This window comes from Phallusia mammillata, chromosome 4 (assembly GCF_965637545.1).
Source record: "Phallusia mammillata chromosome 4, kaPhaMamm4.hap1.1, whole genome shotgun sequence".
Taxonomy (NCBI): Eukaryota; Metazoa; Chordata; class Ascidiacea; order Phlebobranchia; family Ascidiidae; genus Phallusia; species Phallusia mammillata.
In genome coordinates, this window is record NC_137255.1 from 30,966,949 (window position 1) to 30,985,609 (window position 18,661).

General features: G+C 35.3%; 3 protein-coding genes across 4 annotated transcripts in view; 2 read left to right on the forward strand and 1 right to left on the reverse strand.

Moving 5' to 3' along the window:
- The first annotated feature begins 221 nt into the window (after positions 1-221).
- LOC145224031 (centrosomal protein of 83 kDa-like) overlaps positions 222-18,661 on the forward strand; it is a 28,817-nt gene continuing 10,377 nt past the window's right edge. Inside the window, exons 1-16 of one of the 2 annotated variants that reach the window (XM_080090450.1) lie at positions 222-334; positions 1,471-1,694; positions 2,030-2,159; positions 2,499-2,612; positions 3,094-3,212; positions 3,550-3,679; positions 4,281-4,412; positions 4,691-4,815; positions 5,277-5,398; positions 5,574-5,718; positions 6,118-6,267; positions 6,609-6,842; positions 7,286-7,414; positions 7,550-7,651; positions 8,123-8,277; positions 8,756-9,507. In XM_080090450.1, coding sequence (XP_079946576.1) covers positions 224-334; positions 1,471-1,694; positions 2,030-2,159; positions 2,499-2,612; positions 3,094-3,212; positions 3,550-3,679; positions 4,281-4,412; positions 4,691-4,815; positions 5,277-5,398; positions 5,574-5,718; positions 6,118-6,267; positions 6,609-6,842; positions 7,286-7,414; positions 7,550-7,651; positions 8,123-8,277; positions 8,756-8,940 — 2,307 coding nt within the window. In that variant the 5' untranslated portion in view covers positions 222-223 and the 3' untranslated portion in view covers positions 8,941-9,507. Of the gene's footprint in view, positions 335-1,470; positions 1,695-2,029; positions 2,160-2,498; positions 2,613-3,093; positions 3,213-3,549; positions 3,680-4,280; positions 4,413-4,690; positions 4,816-5,276; positions 5,399-5,573; positions 5,719-6,117; positions 6,268-6,608; positions 6,843-7,285; positions 7,415-7,549; positions 7,652-8,122; positions 8,278-8,755; positions 9,508-18,661 lie in introns of those variants that run through there. The other variant, XM_080090449.1, reaches the window with a different exon arrangement.
- On the reverse strand, positions 11,448-14,142 carry LOC145222312 (uncharacterized). Its single transcript, XM_080088408.1, has 3 exons — positions 13,631-14,142; positions 13,313-13,408; positions 11,448-11,722 (listed from the first exon to the last, which is right to left on the reverse strand). The coding sequence occupies exons 1-3, from the start codon at positions 13,758-13,760 to the stop codon at positions 11,448-11,450; spliced, it is 501 nt and encodes a 166-aa protein (XP_079944534.1). The 5' UTR covers positions 13,761-14,142.
- The window catches only part of LOC145224033 (U3 small nucleolar RNA-associated protein 4 homolog), a 39,168-nt gene continuing 35,756 nt past the window's right edge, over positions 15,250-18,661 (forward strand). The window contains exon 1 of the mRNA XM_080090455.1: positions 15,250-15,472. Within this exon, the coding sequence (XP_079946581.1) occupies positions 15,470-15,472 (3 nt within the window). The 5' untranslated portion in view covers positions 15,250-15,469. The remainder of the gene's footprint in view (positions 15,473-18,661) is intronic.

Genomic DNA, 18,661 nt, shown 5'->3' on the forward strand with positions numbered 1-18,661 from the left:
ATTTAAGTGGCCAACTTTGCTTTTTGAATACTTATTTATCTTGATCGTATTTATTAACAAATTTGAGAACAACTTTTGAATATCATATCTATTAAGTCAAACAAGCTGTCTGTATTTCTTTGCAACCAACCAATGATTTTAAGCTTTCATTTTAACTTTTCACTCTTCAGTTGACATTAGTTCTGTCTTTTTTCTGTAACAGGTGAAAAATCTGTTGGATGAAATGAAGGAGGTTGGTAAACAGAAAGAACATTTGGCTTCGGAGGCCGATTTAATCCAAAGATCTCAAGCGAAAAATCTTTCTCGACTTCATGAAAGCATTAAGCAAATCGAGGTATGTGCCGTTTCAAACACAGCTTTCCACTTTTTTATCACTCACATTTTGAAAACTAGGTTAAACTCTTTGCCACAAATATAATCTGATGTATGTGTGTTGGCAAGTTTTTATTGCTTGCCACATGGCTGGACATTGCCATCCTTAAGTCACATCACTGGAATTGATGGAACATATATTACTGATCAGCACAGATCTTTGTTTTAATCTTGCAACCGCAAACCAATTTTTATTGATTTTTCGATGAAATTTATACCGTCATCCAATTAGTGTTTCAGATTTTTTTTATGATGTTAATGAATTGTGATTATTAGCTCTTTCAGCAGCCTTTATTATAATCTGCCAACGTTATCACTTGATCATTTGTGCACACTACATTTTTTACAACTGCAATCTCTGTGTGTGTGTTTTACTGCCCTTTACGCTTTATGATAACTTTGTGTTTTCAATTTATGTCATTACCCTGATTGAGGTGTCTCGCATGGGACATGGGAACGTCTAAATATTATAATAAAAACAGATAAAAGAGCTAAACATTTTGTTGATATATAATCTTATAATTTAGTAATTTTTTACAACTGAATGTTTAAAACCGTTACCTCTATGTGTTTTGCTTTAAAAACAATTCCATGAGCTCCTTCTCCAATTCTTCCCAAAATGTGGTACTGCTCCATTGTTCCACAACAAAATATGACTTTCCTTGGTATCTTTTCTTAAAATTAAGGCCAGTTTGGGAATTAAAGTAGTTTTTCTCCAAATTCACCTCCAACACATTAAACAGAAAAGTATGTTAAACAATTGCGACGTAAGTTTATATTGTGTGGTGACATTAAAAATGTAAACAAAAGTAAAATTAAAAATGTTCACTGCCCTCATTGGATGTGTACTGAGGCGTCCCTAGTTGCAAGAGAAAAGCTTATTTTGCTTTTAAAGCGTTTAATTAACTGTTTTTCAAACTTTTTCATATTTAATTATGTATTTGACATTTTAATTTCTGATATTCTCAAAGATTTTAACAGCAATAAGTGTTTAAATGCGTTTCATTTTTTCAAATTTGCTCTATTATTGTTTCTATAGCGCTACAAGCAGATTTTTTTAAAGTACGTTGGAATGTAAAATAATAAAAACGTTTGAAGATTAGGTTTTGGAAATTACTGTGTATGATGGATTCTGGCCGATCTTTGGCGGATTCTTTGGCACATTTGCGAGGAAATGTTCAATTTGGCGAGGCACCTGCTTCTCCAGGCGGACCAGGTCAACCGAAAAGCGTCGTTGATCTGCAAAATCTTCTAATTGATGAACGAATGAGATGCGAAACTCACAGAACAAACTATCAAACTTTGAAGGAAGAACATAAAAAGTAATGAACATAGATAAGAAAAAAGCTATTTACGTGGTTAAGTAACGCAAGCCACTTTTTAAATGTACTATATATATTTTCATGTGGGAAATACAGGGTGTTCGGACTGTTCGGAAAGTCCCATTGCAGTGTGCACTTACCAATTTATTAACAGACTGTATCAGTATAAAATGCAGGAGGTAAACATGAATGAAAATTTTAAATTATGTTGAAAGTGACCCCTTTCTTGGACCCTTCTTATTTTGTTTAAAAAACATTTATAAGAACAATGCATAGTGACTTTCCAAACACCGTGTACTTTTTCTTTAAGTAACCTTTTTTGTACAATGTATTAGATTACAAGATGAGCACATCAAAGTTCAGAATGAATTGTCGAAAATGCACAACAATGGAATTGAATCAACTGAACAACTCCAAGCTCTCAATTCTGACCTACAAAACCAACTTGTTCACAGAAACAGAGAGGTTTCAAATATTAATGACATTTTGTGGTGACATAGATTCATGTTGGGTTTTAATTATTTGTGGAAAAGTTTCTGCTTTTGGTTTTGTATGAACCAAATGTGTAAACAAAACTGGGTTGGTACAGAAATTGCCCTGAACCATGTTGCTCAGCATAGATAATTTAAGTTGAGGATAATTGTACAAATATCTATGTTGAGTTTTGTACATATGCTTGGGCAGTCTGTTGCTATTACTGGGTAAATTTATCTGTCAGTTATATTTTTCATAATTAATCTAATGTTGCTGATGTATGTGATCTACATATGTTTTCTGTATCTAAGTGACATTATGTTTTAAAAGCTTGAAGAACTCCGCATGCAAGTTTTACATCCAAACAAACTGGAAATAATAAAAGCTGAAATTGCCAAAGAGCTGGAAGAGCCGTTAAAAGCTCACATGGTGACGATGGACAAGGTAGATGAATATTGTTGGTAGATTATTGTTTGAAAAAGATATACTTTTCTACCAAAAGTTTCTACCATAAACTTTTGTTCAGAAAGGGTGTAAACCAGGGGTCGGCAACCTTTTAGTCGACGCGTGCCAATTCACTTGTTATTTTCATGTGTTAATGAACTCGCGTGCCAACGTTTTTCTACATAATAGTGGCCAACGAGTATTAATGCCAACAAGTATTAATAATAATAAGATAGCAGAGTGTTTTGTGCATGTAAGGCTGAATTTTAAGACAATGGCATGATAAAACTATAAACAAGCAGGGTAACAGGCTAAGTTAATACTTTATTATAAACACGTAAATCGGTTGGCGTGCCACGAAAAGCCACCTTGCATTTGCCAGGGGTTGCTACCCTCTGACAAAACTTTACACAGTTTGAAATTGTGCAGCTAGCTTCATATAATTTTGGTTTGCAAATTCTACCTTGTTTTTTTTTTCCAGGAAGTAGAGAAATATCGAAGTGAGTACAACAAAGTTCGATACGAACACACATTTTTGAAAGCAGAGTATGAACATGCAAAAGCTGAACACAAAAGAAATCTGGAAGAACTTGGGTTAAGGTAAAAGCAATTCTCGGATAATTGCATGGACATAGAAATCATACACATTTAAACAAATTTATTCAAAGAACAAGATTTTGGGATATTTCATAATAAATACTGTAGACATAGCATTTGTATGGTGTTATAATGTTATTTCTCCCCTTGGTTGAAACTAAAACAATTAAACTGCTTATGTGTGATATTTATGTTTGATACACTGTGTTTGAAAATTGTAAATGTTTACTAAATATGCATTTACAACAGAGCTGAACTATCAGATCTTAGTGCATGCATTGAAGTGAATAACAATCAATTTACTTTTAATCGTGTTGCTTGCATGAATTGGTTGTCACAGACACCAAGCACAGGTTGCTTCTCTGCAGCATGAGAGGGATAATTTACTGAAAATGCAGAAATCTACACCAGACGTCGATGCACAAAAAATCCTGAATCTCCAGAGGCAGAAAAATCAACTTGAGCAAAGGGTAGGTTGGAATTATCAAGCTGAGCAAGTTAATGTGCTGAGGATCGTGATTTTGTTCGGTTCAGTAGAGCTTGAAAAAGATGTCTGTTTAACTCAACAGTGTTTTATTTCTTTTTCTGGTAGCCATAGTGACAAGATTTAAGTCCAGAGTCGTATCAGTAACACCAATATACAATCATGTTTAGTAATAAAAACTCTTAACGGTGAACATGATATCATTTGCAAGTGTTTGTCTGTTCTCAAACTTAAAATTGGTAGCACAGAAATTATAGCATGTCAGGCTCATTGGATGTGTTTACTGAACCATCTGGTCCGATCCCAGTTATGAATTTATGTTCTTCTTAGCTGTAGTACAGAAACGAATATACAACAAAATACTTAAAGTTGATTTCATTAAACTAATTTAGGTGGCCAACTTTGCTTCTTCAATACTTATTTATCTTTATCGTATTTGGTAACAAATTTGAGAACGACTTTTAAATATCGCATCAATGAAGTCAAACAAGCTGTCTGTATTTCTTTGCAATCAACCAATGGTTTTAAGTTTTCATTTTAACTTTTTACTCTTCAGATGATATTAGTTTTGTAATTTGTTGCAACAGGTGAAAAATCTGTTGGATGAGATGAAGGAGGTTGGTAAACAGAAAGAACATTTGGCTTCTGAGGCCGACTTAATTCAGAGATCTCAAGCGAAAGATCTTTCTCGACTTCATGAAAGCATCAAGCAAATCGAGGTATGTGCCGTTTCAAACAGGGCTTTAAACATTTTTATTGCTCACATTTTTTATAGTGTGGGCAAGTTTTTATTGTTGGGCATTGCCATCCTTAAGTCACATCACTGGAATTGATGGAACGTATATTACTGATCACCACAGATCTTTGTTTTAATCTTGCAACTGCAAACCAACTTTTTATTGGTTTTTAGACCAAATTAAATATTGTCATTCAAATGGTGGTGTCGATTTTTTATGATGTTTATGAATTGTAATTAATTTGTGCAAACTTTCTTCAGAGCGAGAAGCGTTCCACGGAGATGCAATGTGAACGACTCAGCAAAGAACTGAGAGACAAAAGTGAACAAAACTTGAGGCTGAACCAACAGATACAAGATTTGAGTAAAGAAGCTGCTTCATTGAAGTAAGACTGGGATGGCAGGAAATATGGTTTCCCACTCAAAAAACAAAGAAACTATTTAGTCACTGCAAAGTAATCTACATAGTTTTGCTCATGCTGTTATGGCTGCAAACAAAGATTTTTTAGGGATTCTCTTCTTAAGTGATAGAAAACCTGTAGCCATATAAGCTATTTAAATTAAATGTTAAAATGTTTTAGACAAAATCACTTAACTCAATGTAAAAACAAAGTATCATCCCGTGAAAAGTTATGGTGGTTGTTGCTTGTTACAGTCAACAACTTGTTTGGTGGCCGTTATGAACAAATCACAACTATTTTACTTCACCATATTTGCTGTGAATACTTTGGTTAAAAATGTGATTTTTGCTCAATGTTGTCATTGATATTTTTAAGACAGGAAATTTTAAATCAAGTGTAAACAGTTTTGTTAGCTGGTCTTTCTGGTTTAAACAATCTATTTTTAGAAATATTGCAGATGAGGAAAGCCACCGTCATAAAGTTGCGATAACGAATCAAAAACTTGAGTTTTTGCAAAGTAGAGGTGAACTGGAACGGGAAAAAGAATCTCTCTCAAACAAATTACAAGGTATGATGTGTATTGGAAAAATTCAACTTTGAACATTTGCAGCAACTTTGCTTTTCAGTTTGTTTAAAAAAATGTGTTTTCCACCAACGGTTAAATTTTCACTTCCTTCAAAAAAACATTTGAAAATCGTTTTTGGAATACGATGTTGTTTAAAATATGATTTTTTTGTGTGCAGGATTAGAAGCTGAACTCGACGTCGCTAAAATATCAATTAACAACCACCAGAGGGAAGTAGAGGAAATCGAAAGAGATTTTTCTCGAAGGTTGCAGGAAACAAGGGAAGCAGAATGGACGAAAAATAACCAAATGCAAAACGACAAGTAAATATGAAACAATTGCAATGAAATCTTTCATGTGTTTAGCATAACATTGGAAAGGTTTCAGGTATTTCTAGTATTTTAGGCAGCAACTCTTTCAGTAAATGACTTTCTTTTGCCTAATGAATGTGCCAATTGATGTTAATGAAAGTAATCGTAAAACTGTCATAGATGAAATATTTGACCAGCATGTACATAGACAGTATATTTTACATTTACATTTTGCCTTAATATTGTCATCAATACAAAGTATGCTGGCTAATTTTCACTTTAACCTGTTTCTACTATTTGGCACATGTCATTGAAAGTTTTCATAGTAATAGTTTGTCGGAAATCTTTATTTTTTTGTGAAAAATGTTTTCTAGCAAATTTATGATTTTTATTTATTCTTCTGATAAAAAGAGTTCAAATGGAGGAAAAATGTCGCGAACTTGAACAGCGCCTCCAAGCGGACCGTGAATCACGTGATGCTGAGAGACAAGAAATAGAAGAAAGACAAAAACATTTCGATGCAACCGAATCGGCGCTGAAATCGGAAATATCCAAACTACGGTGAGAAGATTCCTAAACATAATATTGCCTCATATTTCCGCTTCTTGTTTACATTTTATTCGTTGAAGAAAACTTTTAGGAATGTTCACGGATTCTGGACAAACCCGGCTTTAATAATTCACAAACATAAACCTTGTTTGGAGAATATATTAAACAGGATTCTTTCCCAAGCATTGTTCCAGTGTTTCGCAAAATATTTTGTGCAACTTATATATTTTGGACGATGTTAAACTTGTTTAACTTGCTTCAGACATTCCAACACATCCCTAATGTATTATAGATTCAGTTTTGCCCGATTCTTACAACCAGGTTTTATTGCGCCACTTATTTTTTTTTTGTAGAATCCGACTCGAACATGAAAAGGAAACTCGTCAACAACTCGAGCGTGACCGCGAAGAATGCGCATTGTTACGTCAGAAACTATCCGATTGTGAGAAACAACTTCAAGCTGTGACGTCATCGAAGCAGCAGGTGTTGAGTGAAGCGGAACGATCACGTGACGCACTTCGAATTGCGCGCGCAGAGGTTGAAAATGCGCGGGAACAAGTTGGGAGGATTCAACTTGAAGCTGAGAGGCGAGTTGTTATCATGGTGTTGTGGGAGATTTGCAGGGTTAATATGCGACACGATAAAATAGTGCTACCCAAATTTTATCGACGAATTCCTCACTTAATAATTCAAAACATTCTAATTCCTCCCCAATAGACCACATAGTAGAAACTAAACCAGTGGTTCTTAACCGGGGGGAAAGCTGGCTCACTCCTAGTGCAAATACTTGTGTGGAGAAATTTGAGGATTTAATAAAGTTTAAGTCGTAACGGTTTCCTCATTATTCATGTGGTAACCATGCTCACCAATGTTACGTAACTTTCAATGACGTATTCCAACGTCATATATTTAATAATCTCCGTAAACTGAGCGATAATCCCACTTCGCAACAAAGCAAAGATGTTTGGGACTAAACGTTGCAGAAAACCTTCGTAAAAACAACTGGAATATAAAGTAACATTGTAAAAAGGTCGCAAGAAAATGATAAACTGGTTTGGATGGAGGAAAAACATCGGATGCAAAGTAAATTGGATCAACTCGAACATAAAGTGAGGAGGAGCAGAGAGGAGAGTGAGAGGAGCAGCAAACAACAACGCAAGTATGTTGCGTCATAATGAGTGTTTGTGACGTAATTAAAGCCTGTAGTTAGTGCTGTTATTGAAGGAGTTGACACAGACAGTTAAGTTTATTAATTAACTAATCTGTAATGTTTCAAATCTTGTTGAATTTCCAGACTCAAACACGCGTTGATCGATAAAGTTCGAGGTTTAAGAAGCAAAGTTGAATTGTTGGAAGCTGAAAAGGAACAGTTTGAAATCCAGCTCAAGACCGGCAGGTGGGGCTAAAGTGCTGTCTGTTTGTGGACAAGCCTTAGGACTCGACTGAAATAGTCCTGTACTTGACTTTGGAATTATTGCTGACTTAAACCGGCTTAACACAAAACTTTTGTTTGATCGATGCTTTGTTAGATTTATGGGTAGAACTCTTGACACAGGAACTCACAAGACGCCCGGTTTAGGAATTTTCCGATAGGCGGAATTTCCGATAGGAATAGAGCATAGGCGTTTACGGCGACAATAACCGAGTCAGCATGTTGCAAATTGCTGTATTACTGTCAGCATAAACGCCTATGCTCCGTTGCGCCACTTACCGGAAATTCCCAAACCTTGCGTGTTGTGAGTTCCTGTTTTAGTAGTTTTACCGATTTGTGAACTTACAGCTTTGAGTAAAACAAATCAACCTTATTGAAAGCAAATCTCGAGTTGAATGACCTTGAAGGTCCTACCAAGGTCACATTGTGTTGCAGGCATGGAGTTTCGATGGAAGAATACAACAAGATGCGACGGCGCATGCGCGAACACCGCCAACGTCACAATGAATTTCGTCGCGCGATCGGATTATCCGAAACATTACCTCTCCTCTCATCCACTGTAAACCAGGATATGACGTCATTTGGTGCAAGTACGTCACGGTTTTGCTCAACGCGTTCATCTTAAATATAGATATATATTATCAGCAGAGTTGCCATCGACATATAATACGGACAACCGAAAATTTTTATTTTTTTCGAACCAAAACATTTCAAACAAGTCTTTTGTATTTATACGAACCATGTCATATCACGTGCCATATTTTTTTGCCAAGGAACAATTTGTTCCAGCAACTCCTTGTTCGTAGAAAATATTTTGTGCATCTCACACAGCTCAGGTCTAGGTTTACTTTTACTTGTTGCAGAGATTTGATTTCTAATTATTGAGAAAAAAGACAAAATAAGGACTCAAATAAATAAAACAAGGACATTTCTTAGAAATAAGGACGATAAATTTTTCTTAGACATTGCCCTTTAAAATAGGGACGGAATGGCAACTCTGATTATATAAATGTTCCATATTATGAAGCAACAAAGGCACATTGTGATAAGGTATTTCATCTTTTGTAGACGTCACAAACCTATCTGTTTTGGCTGAAAGAGACGAATATGTGGAAGAAATCAAACAATTACGTCGCCGACTCGATGAATTCATCCGAACCGCGACAGACAAAGAGAACTGTGACGTAACAGACGAGAAAGCTGACGACAATTACGAGAATGACGAATTCGCGTCCACCACAAGTAGTAGCTGATGAGATTTCATGTCTGTTTATTACTGTGATGTGCATTGGGGCCTTAACATACATTTAGTAATTTCAAACCCAAACCATTTCTCAATACATCACAACACAAATCTTTTGAAATAAGACTCTGTGACTTTCAATACCTCTCCCGTAGATTTTGTTGGGTCGAATCGAGCCTGATATATTTGTGCGAGAGACAAAACCAGTGGTGGGATTCAGCCGGTTCGCACCGGTTCTATAGAACTGTCTCACAACTTTATGGCGATCAGCGAACCGGTTAGCATTACTGGTTACTGTCAATGGACTTTTTGTAACAGAACAAGCTGAAAAATAACGATGAACGAATCTTTGGTCGAATGAAAATATAAGGGGTTGCTATTATGTTAGCAAAGCATTTTTATTTTATTGATCGATTTGTGGCAACAACCAGATGCAAAACATCACGTTTCTATCGTTTTTACGTTCGCAGTAATGATCTTTTTTGTTTTATACTTGCACATTTATAATATTTCGTTTATTCGTTCATTTTATCCATGTTTTACGCCTGAATAAAGAATGCTCTTTATGAGTCCACAATTGGGTCATTGTTTAAAAATTGGCATTCTGAGTTTGTTATTTTCCACCTCAAAGAGAAGTTGCAAAGCAGTTTACAACTTTTTTTTCATAAAGTACATATCGTGCAAGACATTTTCTTGCCTCAATTGTTACATAAATAATCGGGCACTGGAATTCTGCTATGAAGTTTTTAAATAGTGCTTGATTTAGTTTGAATGAACTGTTGCTGCCAGGCATAATGTATCAACCAATTTGTTTAGTTCTTCCAGCAGTCTTTATTATAATATGCCAACGTTTCGATGTCCCATACCAGACACCTTTATTAGGGCAATGACATAAAGTTTTTTTCATCGCCCTTGTTGCCTTATAATAACTTTGTGTTTTCAATTTATTTCATTACCCTTATGGACAAGGTACGTGGTGGCTTGGACCTGGTGTAACTACGAAAATGATGTGGCCTGCGCCAGCTAGGATTTAAACTTTGTATTTGCCATTTTTTGACAAACCTTAGGATTTTTGGTGAGTGAACCTTGGGATATCTTAAAATTCTCAGTGGAAGACTTGGTTCAGAGCAGTGATTTTAAAAATCAGTTTAACTGTACTTGCTTATTACACCTAAGGTTTCTATAACACATTTGGTGGTTTGTCAAATAATCTTTAAGTACATTTTTCGTGAGAATTAACAACACGATCAAAGGGGCTCTTATACCATCGAGTGTAAAAAAGAATGTGAAATTTAGAGTTTTATTCCGGTGTGATATTAATAACCATTTTTAAGGCGTATAAATGGTCAAGCGGTTTGGTACTTTTGATGATGAAATTAAACGCAGCATTTAATGTAGAATTGAAACATTGATCTACTTTTTGTTCACATTCAACAGGCCTTTATGCTCTTGCTGCTGTCAAACAATATCCTACTGGTCTCACTTAAACCGCATAAAACAAATATTTGCAGCAATGACTTGAATTTATTACTTAACAATGAAATAACAACAAGTTTTGTACAACGCGCTGTGGAAGAATAATTAAACAAACACACACACAATATAATGAGAATTGTGATTTAGATGGAAACTGTTCGTTACTCTATTATTTCTCCTCACATCCCAAACTCGTAATTTTTCTACTCCAGCGCCAAACCCGACACAGCGCAGGTTTCAATGCATTTTGAAAAAGTATTTAGTTGTGACAAAGTTATACCTTTATCATGTCAACAAACTTATGTACATTCAGGTCGGTTAAAACGAAAACTCGATGAACAAAGAAAAATTGTGATATTTTTGGTGCGATATACATTTTCAAAAAGATTTTTTTTAGATTTACTAAATAGTGTTTGTGACAAGGTTATACAGGTATAATATCAACACACATATAAACATTCTGATTAGATAAACAATAACCCGGCAAAAAAATTAGATTTTGATAATTTCGGTGCGATTATTTAACTTGGTTTGCCTGAAAGCAACAATCCTTTCAAGCACATATAAGTTTAACAATGATGTCGGTTTTAATCAATTTCTTGCAGATAAAAGCGTGTAAATATTTTATTGTTTCTAGAAAACAACTTGAAAGTTAATTTACAGGCGACAGAACGGCAGAGGGTATGGATGACTCTCGGTAGTTGTCAACATCCCGGTGTTTGATGCAGACCGTGTAGGTTTCCCCACAAGCCATGCGATACCAGGGTTGCTGCCAGGCTCACCGCTACGCCATCGTGTATAAACATTACCACCTGTGGAGCTCACAGCATTTCCATTCAAAACAAATTAACGTTGATTAGCCACAACATGAAACCGGCTAATCTATGTATTCACGACAGGCTAAATTTGAGGTAATTTGTTTGTACTAAACATCTAATTATACGATTATCAAAGTTAAACAATTATCGCATTCACGCTGCTCTGATTTTACACATTTTAATAATTTAATTTTTTTGTTTGTTTTTGTTAACATTGTATCCTTCACAATAAATTGCCGCTCACCGTGTAACTTGATGCCAACCACACGAAAACATGATCGGCTGTCGGTCGATCAACGTATTTCACCCAAGCTTTCTGTATGTATTTGTATAGAACATCATATTGTTCTTCAGTCTCTATGTCAACCAATGTTGCTCCGTATGAACTACAAACATTTGCAGCTGCCGACTTTCCACCGTGACCACCGTATGTTGCAACAATCCACGGTAGCCAGTAGCAATGATCTCTGTACACGACTCCTGTACACTTTCTTTGTTCTGCCAATAGAAAGAAATTTCACCTTTACAAATAATTATTTTGTTAGAGTGGCGAACTTATTGGTCTGTTTGTGTCAATGTTGTTGCTAAATTTGAGGTAATTTGAGATTTAGAGGAAGTTTATTCGCACGATATTGCGCCAAACGATTAATGATGGTTACTAGCTTCAATTGTTAATAGTTTATGACGTCAAACATGTAATTGTTATTCAGTGAATGCTTTTTACTGTTACGCACAATACGATTATGTTACAATGGCTTTTAAATGCTTTAAGTCAGGGATGGGCAAACTTTTTAGTGTCGCATTCAAATGTTTTCAATATTATGACGGCACAGTATATCTAACTCAAAATATTAACATAGTGTATTTCCAGCTAAACACAAATACGTTTGTTGTCACTTCATTAATCGGACAAACATTGGTTGAAACGCAACAATTGTAATTGTTTCAAAAAAAACTGGCATTTGTCGCAACATACGCTAGTGGGCGGTAGCGAGCTGGCGCCGGCACTTTGGTTTTGTAAAACTCGGGGCCTATGGGCTACACTACGCATTTTCGTTAACAAATTCTATGCACCAAGATTAAACAAGCCGCCAGGGCTGCCACTCTAGATATTTTGTAGCTAGATCTAGATAGTTTTGGTTAAGGCTAGATGTAAAATTTGGAATGTATATGATGGCTATAAAATCTAGATAGTTTTTTTAACGTTTGCAAAGACCATAGGAATAGTACAAGTCTACAAACGTTCCACCCCGATAACCACAAAAGCCCCAACGTTATAATGTTATAACTAGGGCAATTATTTTCTGCCCTAAAAAAACGAAAATTTGTGACCTACAAATTGAATTTGGACAGATTTTAACATTAAAAAGGTTTTTTGTTACGCACAATTCGATTACGTCACAATGACCGTTGAGTGCTTTAATGATAATAAGGGCGATTATTTTTGGACTACTCAAAAAAATGCAAAAATTGTCAAAAATTTTAGAATAGGTCAAAAATTGTCAAAAAATTTAGAATAGGTCAAAAATTGTCAAAATGGTTTACAAAGTCAATCTTTTTGCAAGTCAGGCCTGTCTTTGAGTTCTTGTGTTAGTAGATTTTTTAAAATGAAAAAGAAAACTTTAAGCAGGGGTTTGGAAATAATACCGGTGTGAAAGATATGTATGAGGCCCTTGATTATATGTCGCACAAACTGTAGGGTAAAATCTTTATGAAGCGCGGCTTACAATCCAACAAATACGACATTTGGTTTTGGTGCAAACGTGAAAATTACATCACTATATGCTTGGGTCTTTGGCACAACAAATTTGGGTCCATTTAAGCGCTCCAGTGTAGTATGACAGTAAAACTTAAAAAATTATTGCATACTTTGTTACTTTCAATTTAATTTTCCGCTGCCAACTTATTTAGGTGCATTTTGTTAAATTTCACTTGTTAAATAAATTGGAGTTATTTAGTTTTGTTCATAAGATTTTTATTTAAGCAAATATTTAGTTGTTTTGTCCACAATTATGTAATTAGAATCCTGACTACAGTTTACACCTTTTTATGTTATCAATAACAGAAAACATTAGCTGAAAGTCTTACCATTAAATATTTCATGTATACGATTGTCGATTCGGGTCCAATTCACCAAAGATGTAATTCTGCTACCGTCTTTTTCTGGGAAACTTGCCAGTGACACTAAAAGAATTATTGCATTGAAAGCATTTCCACTAACAATTTTAGCGCATTTTGTAGTAGCGATTATGAAAAAAATTAACATCATAAAGTTTTGGAAATACATTTTTGAAATGCTTTTTAATATAAGCTATATTTTTATTGTCTGTTTCATAATTAGAATCCGGACTACAGTTTACACTTTTTATGTTATCAATAACAGAAAACATTAGCTGAAAGTCTTACCATTAATTATTTCACGTATACGATTGTCGACGGACGGACAAACCGAACATTGTTGCTGGTGGTTGTCACGACATGAATATGACGCACCAATGATTGTCAAGAGGAAAACAAGCTTAGTTAACAAGTACATTCTGCCCGAAGACTAAAAGCAACTGATTTGTTTGTGTGGCTTCAAGGTATATATAATGGGCAAATGTGCTTTGAGCAAAAAAAGCTCCTTTTTCTAAAACGTCTCTCGTGCTGTCACCATGGCATCCGATGCAGAAGAAATCGCCTTTTCCTTCGACTACTCGCATTGTCGGTGTTTGTGTTCCATGACGTCAGTGCGTGTGGAGGGAGAGCTTGTAAATAACTTTGTGTCTTTCCACGAATTCCACTAAATTTGGTTGTGTTTCTGAGTATTTCGAAAGCTAATACTACTGCAATTTAAAATGTCATAAATGTTTGCAATAAAAACAATTGGTGGTTTTGTAATGTTGTTGGAATGATGGAAAAATAATCCAGTATTTCCTAAACTGTGGAAAAGTGGCTTAAACATGAAAAGCTGATCAATAAACCACATTTGAAGCATTGCCACGATTGTACTGGGTTTGTTGGAAGAGCGTTATTAAATATCTTGGAAAAATGTGATAACTTACATCAGTTCCGTCTTCTCAGGGGTTTTCACTAAAAATGTACTTATTCAGAATTTCAAGGGACAAGCTTTCCTCTTGCCTCATCCGAACAAGTGCCCGTGTATTATGTCATTATTATTGTTTTTTTAGACCGCACCATTGGCAGTATAATGTTGAAAAAAGACATTTGTAAAATTCACCAGATCGACTGCTGACTGGATTTGTGAAAAAACAAAGTTGCATTTGAGCCCCGCATGCAGTTTATGTTATATCGACTGTTATTTAATGAAGCAAAATCCATTTCTTGGTTTCATCAGGCAAACAGAAAATAAGCCAGAAATGATCAAATCTAGGGTTGCCATACATTTTTGGTGAGTGAACCTTGGGATATCTTAAAACTTTCAGTGGCAGTTATGAAGTTGTCTCGTATGGGACGTCGTAACGTCGGCATATTGTAATAAAGACTGTAGGAAGAGCTAAGAAACTTCTTGATTTAGTTTGTTCGGCTTTTGTGAAGTACCAAAATTTGCTGATTTGTTGCATAATGACAGAACGCTATTTCCACGACAATGTATGACGAAAAGTTATTTGTCCGGAAAACACATGCGCCTCAAATATATTTTGACAACAAAGATGCCACAAACGCAATAACTCGGTTTTGAGTTTCCAATTTGTAATTTTGCGAAAAAGCATAGTTAAGCTTAGTGAATTTTCGCTTTGTACTGTTTACGTAATTCGTATTGCAAGTTTAATAATTGATTTTTTGCAGAGGCGTAAGAAAATTTACAGATAAAACTTCGGGAGAATTGAAATCTTGTTTTGAAAGTTTCAAATTGTCGTTGTCGGTTAGTGTAGATTATAATTTATATGCTGACTGCTTGGATCACTTGCTTAACAGGTTTTACACATGGCAAAAAACAATCAGGGCTACTTTGCAAAAATTTGTTTGCAAAGTTTTAAAACAGAACAAGATATTTTTGTGTGGAATTGTCATCACCAAACAAATTACGTCTTGCATAATGACAGCAAATGTTCCACTGGTAATTTTTGCTGTGAACTTGATTTAAGCATGAGTAGTCGAATTGTGCATCGATGTCGATTGTTTGACTTCACCCCATCTGCTGTGCAATGTATGGCAGTTTCCAAGCTGTCACATGATATAGCTGTGGCTTGATCCGATGAAAGTGTTGAAATATGGAACACTTGTGGAAACTGGTTTATTAAAATGGTAAGAATTGATCGTTAAGTTATTGATGCCAGGTATAATAACAACATTATAGAGCTCTTCTAGCAAATGTAATTTTTCCCGGTGTTTCAACATCCTATACAGGTCGCCTTTAATTGTTCGTTAAGTTAAACCAACTGTCATTTGATTACTAATCTGACAAATTCAGCATACACTCAAATCAGACTTGAATTTCTTATTGCAAAACACTGGTCTCGACTTTGCCCGAATATATGGCATCATCAGTTCTAAACAGGAAATAAATAGAAACATGAAGTAGATTTCTGTTGTTCGATGTTAGTTTTTCTGTTGTGTAAAATTTCAACTCCACAATGACATTCACCGTAATTTTATGTGGAAGATGAGGTTGTTGAATTTTAAGGTTATCCCTGGGATGAAGGATAGATCGGTTGAATGTTTGGTTTGGATCAGTAACCGACTGATTTCTGGTGGTCTCCATGGCGACATATCAGAGTATGACCTTTCATCGGCATCTGTGAAGGTCAGTGGGTCATTCACTCAAACATGAAGCATGGTGACCTGTTTTGGTTTGAGGCCAAACATGATTTCCTGTGACTTCTTTGAGTTAAACAATAGTTAGTGATGGGACGGGTACCCGGTACTCGTTACCAACATGCGACTACCGAAACCTACTTTTCACTACAAGAACACTGAAAACTTTGTGCCAATATATGCTTCGGACAGTACAAATTTAGGAAAAAGTTCCATCAGGTTACGAATTTTTTTCGCTATCGTTTGGAGATTACTTTTTTCTGCACGTCAGATAAATTAGCAGGTACAACTAAGTACAACACTGTGTTTAAGTACTCGGTACTCTGTGTCGAAGGTGGTACTCGAACTCGGTATCAGTACTTGCTTCAAAACCTGGCATCGTCCCATCACTAACAATAATACTCAAATCGATCTACCAAAAATTAGCTAAATGTGCCATGAGTTATGGTGTTAGTAGATCTGCATAATAATTTAAGGGATCAGAGCAAAAATTGTATCTGACTTCACGGTCCTGGTTTCAATAACACTCACCCTGAGAATTATTGTTTTAGAATTCAGTGGATAGCTATGGAGGAGCTGTGTGGTGCATGGCTCTATCACCTGATGAAAACCAAATTGCCGTGAGTTTATTTTAAGATTTGTTGCAGTGCACAAACTATAACAATGTACAAGTATTGGATTGTATTTCACTTTACCACATCCTTTGTTTTCTCATTTAAACTTTTATCCCCAACCCTCTTGTATGCTGTGAAAAATGCCAGGTATTGTATTTGTCTCATATGAACTAGAAACAGCAATTGTTGACTTTGTTTTTACTCATCAACTGATGGTGTTCAGTAGATGTGGGTAGACTGAATATTAAATCCACTCATTCCCAGCAATTTGGCTCATCGATTTCCTAATGTTAACAATACATTGTCACAGATTGGCTGCGAGGATGGAAGTGTGAAAATCTTGGATGTCACTGACAAATCGGTTTCATATGAAAGAACATTTGACAAACAAGAAGGTTGGTAATAATAGTCCAAGCTTTTAAACATATTTATGCCACTTATTGTTTTCTCATGACGTTGTTGCATTTTGTTCGATGCCTGTGACATGTTGAAAGCAACACTTTCATGTTTGTTCTTGCAATGTTTTGATCAGATTGCAGGCGGCACATCTGAAGAGACAACCTGTAGTTGCAATGTAGAAATTTTCCAGCAAAACACATATTTTAGACAATAAATGTTCTCCCATAAAAATTGTTGTATTTTGTATGATGCTTTTAGTTGCAATGTATTTGTTTTAAGTAAAAGTATGTTTATAGGTCGGATATTGTCCATTGCTTGGCACGCAGGAGCAGATGTCCTCGTCACAGGCTCTGTTGATGTGATCAGAATATGGAGCACCAAAACTGGTAAAATACAGCTATGCTTATGCTTAGGGATGGCCAAAAACTTGTAACATATAATATACTTGTAGTAGCAGCTTGGATAGCAATAACATGTACCAAAACAAAAGTGGTGAGATATGATTCGCTTATAATAGTAACTTCACTAGCTTTGATAGCAATAATACCCAACACAGACATAACTATTGGGTAAATATTTGGTGTGAAATATTCATTGTGAATATTTTGTATGTTGTCGTTTTAAATTTAAGTCATATAAGCCCTGGAATGTGATCAATTCACCAATTTTTACATGATATTATAGTTTGGAACACTACATACGGATCTGTTCATAAGTTTAATGATGAAAATAACAACCAAAATAGATGTAAAAAGTGACATGCTTTATTGTTCAAACGTTTCAGCAAATTCTCATGCCATCATCAGTGATATGAAGGCCACATTTGTTCAGGTTTTTCTTTATGTGAGGCAGTTACACTCAAGTGTATATAAACTGGTACAACTGATATGGCTTTCATATCACTGATGTTGGTATAACGAATATACAACAAAATACTCAAAGTTGTTTTCATTAAACTAATTTAGGTGGCCAACTTTGCTTCTTTAATACTTATTTATCTTGATCGTATTTGTCAACAAATTTGAGAATGACTTTTAAATGTCACATCAATGAAGTCACATAAGCTGTCTGTAGTAATTTGCAACTAACCAATAATTCAATGTTTTACCACCTAGTTTTCATTTTAACTTTTTACTCTTTAGTTGATATTAGTTTTGTAATTTGTCATAACAGGTGAAAAATCTGTTGGATGAGATGAAGGAGGTTGGTAAACAGAAAGAACATTTAGCTTCTGAGGCCTTCAAAGATCTCAAGCGAAAGATCTTTCCCGACTTCATGAAAACATTAAGCAAATCGAGGTAAGTGCCGTTTCAAACCGGGCTTTCCACTTTTTTATCACTCACATTTTGAAAACTGGTGAAAACTCTTTGCCACAAATATAATCTGATGTATGTGTGTGGGCAAGTTTTTATTGCTTACCACATGGCTGGACATTGCCATCCTTAAGTTACATATAATTTAGTAATTTTTTTACAACTGAATAATTAAAACCGTTACCTCTATGTGTTTTGCTTTAAAAACAATTCCATGAGCACCTTCCCCGATTCTTCCCAAAATGTGATACTGCTCCATTGTTCCACCACAAAATATGACTTTCCTTAGTATTTTTTCTTAAAATTAAGGCCAGTTTGGGAATTAAAGTAGTTTTTCTCCAAATTCACCTCCA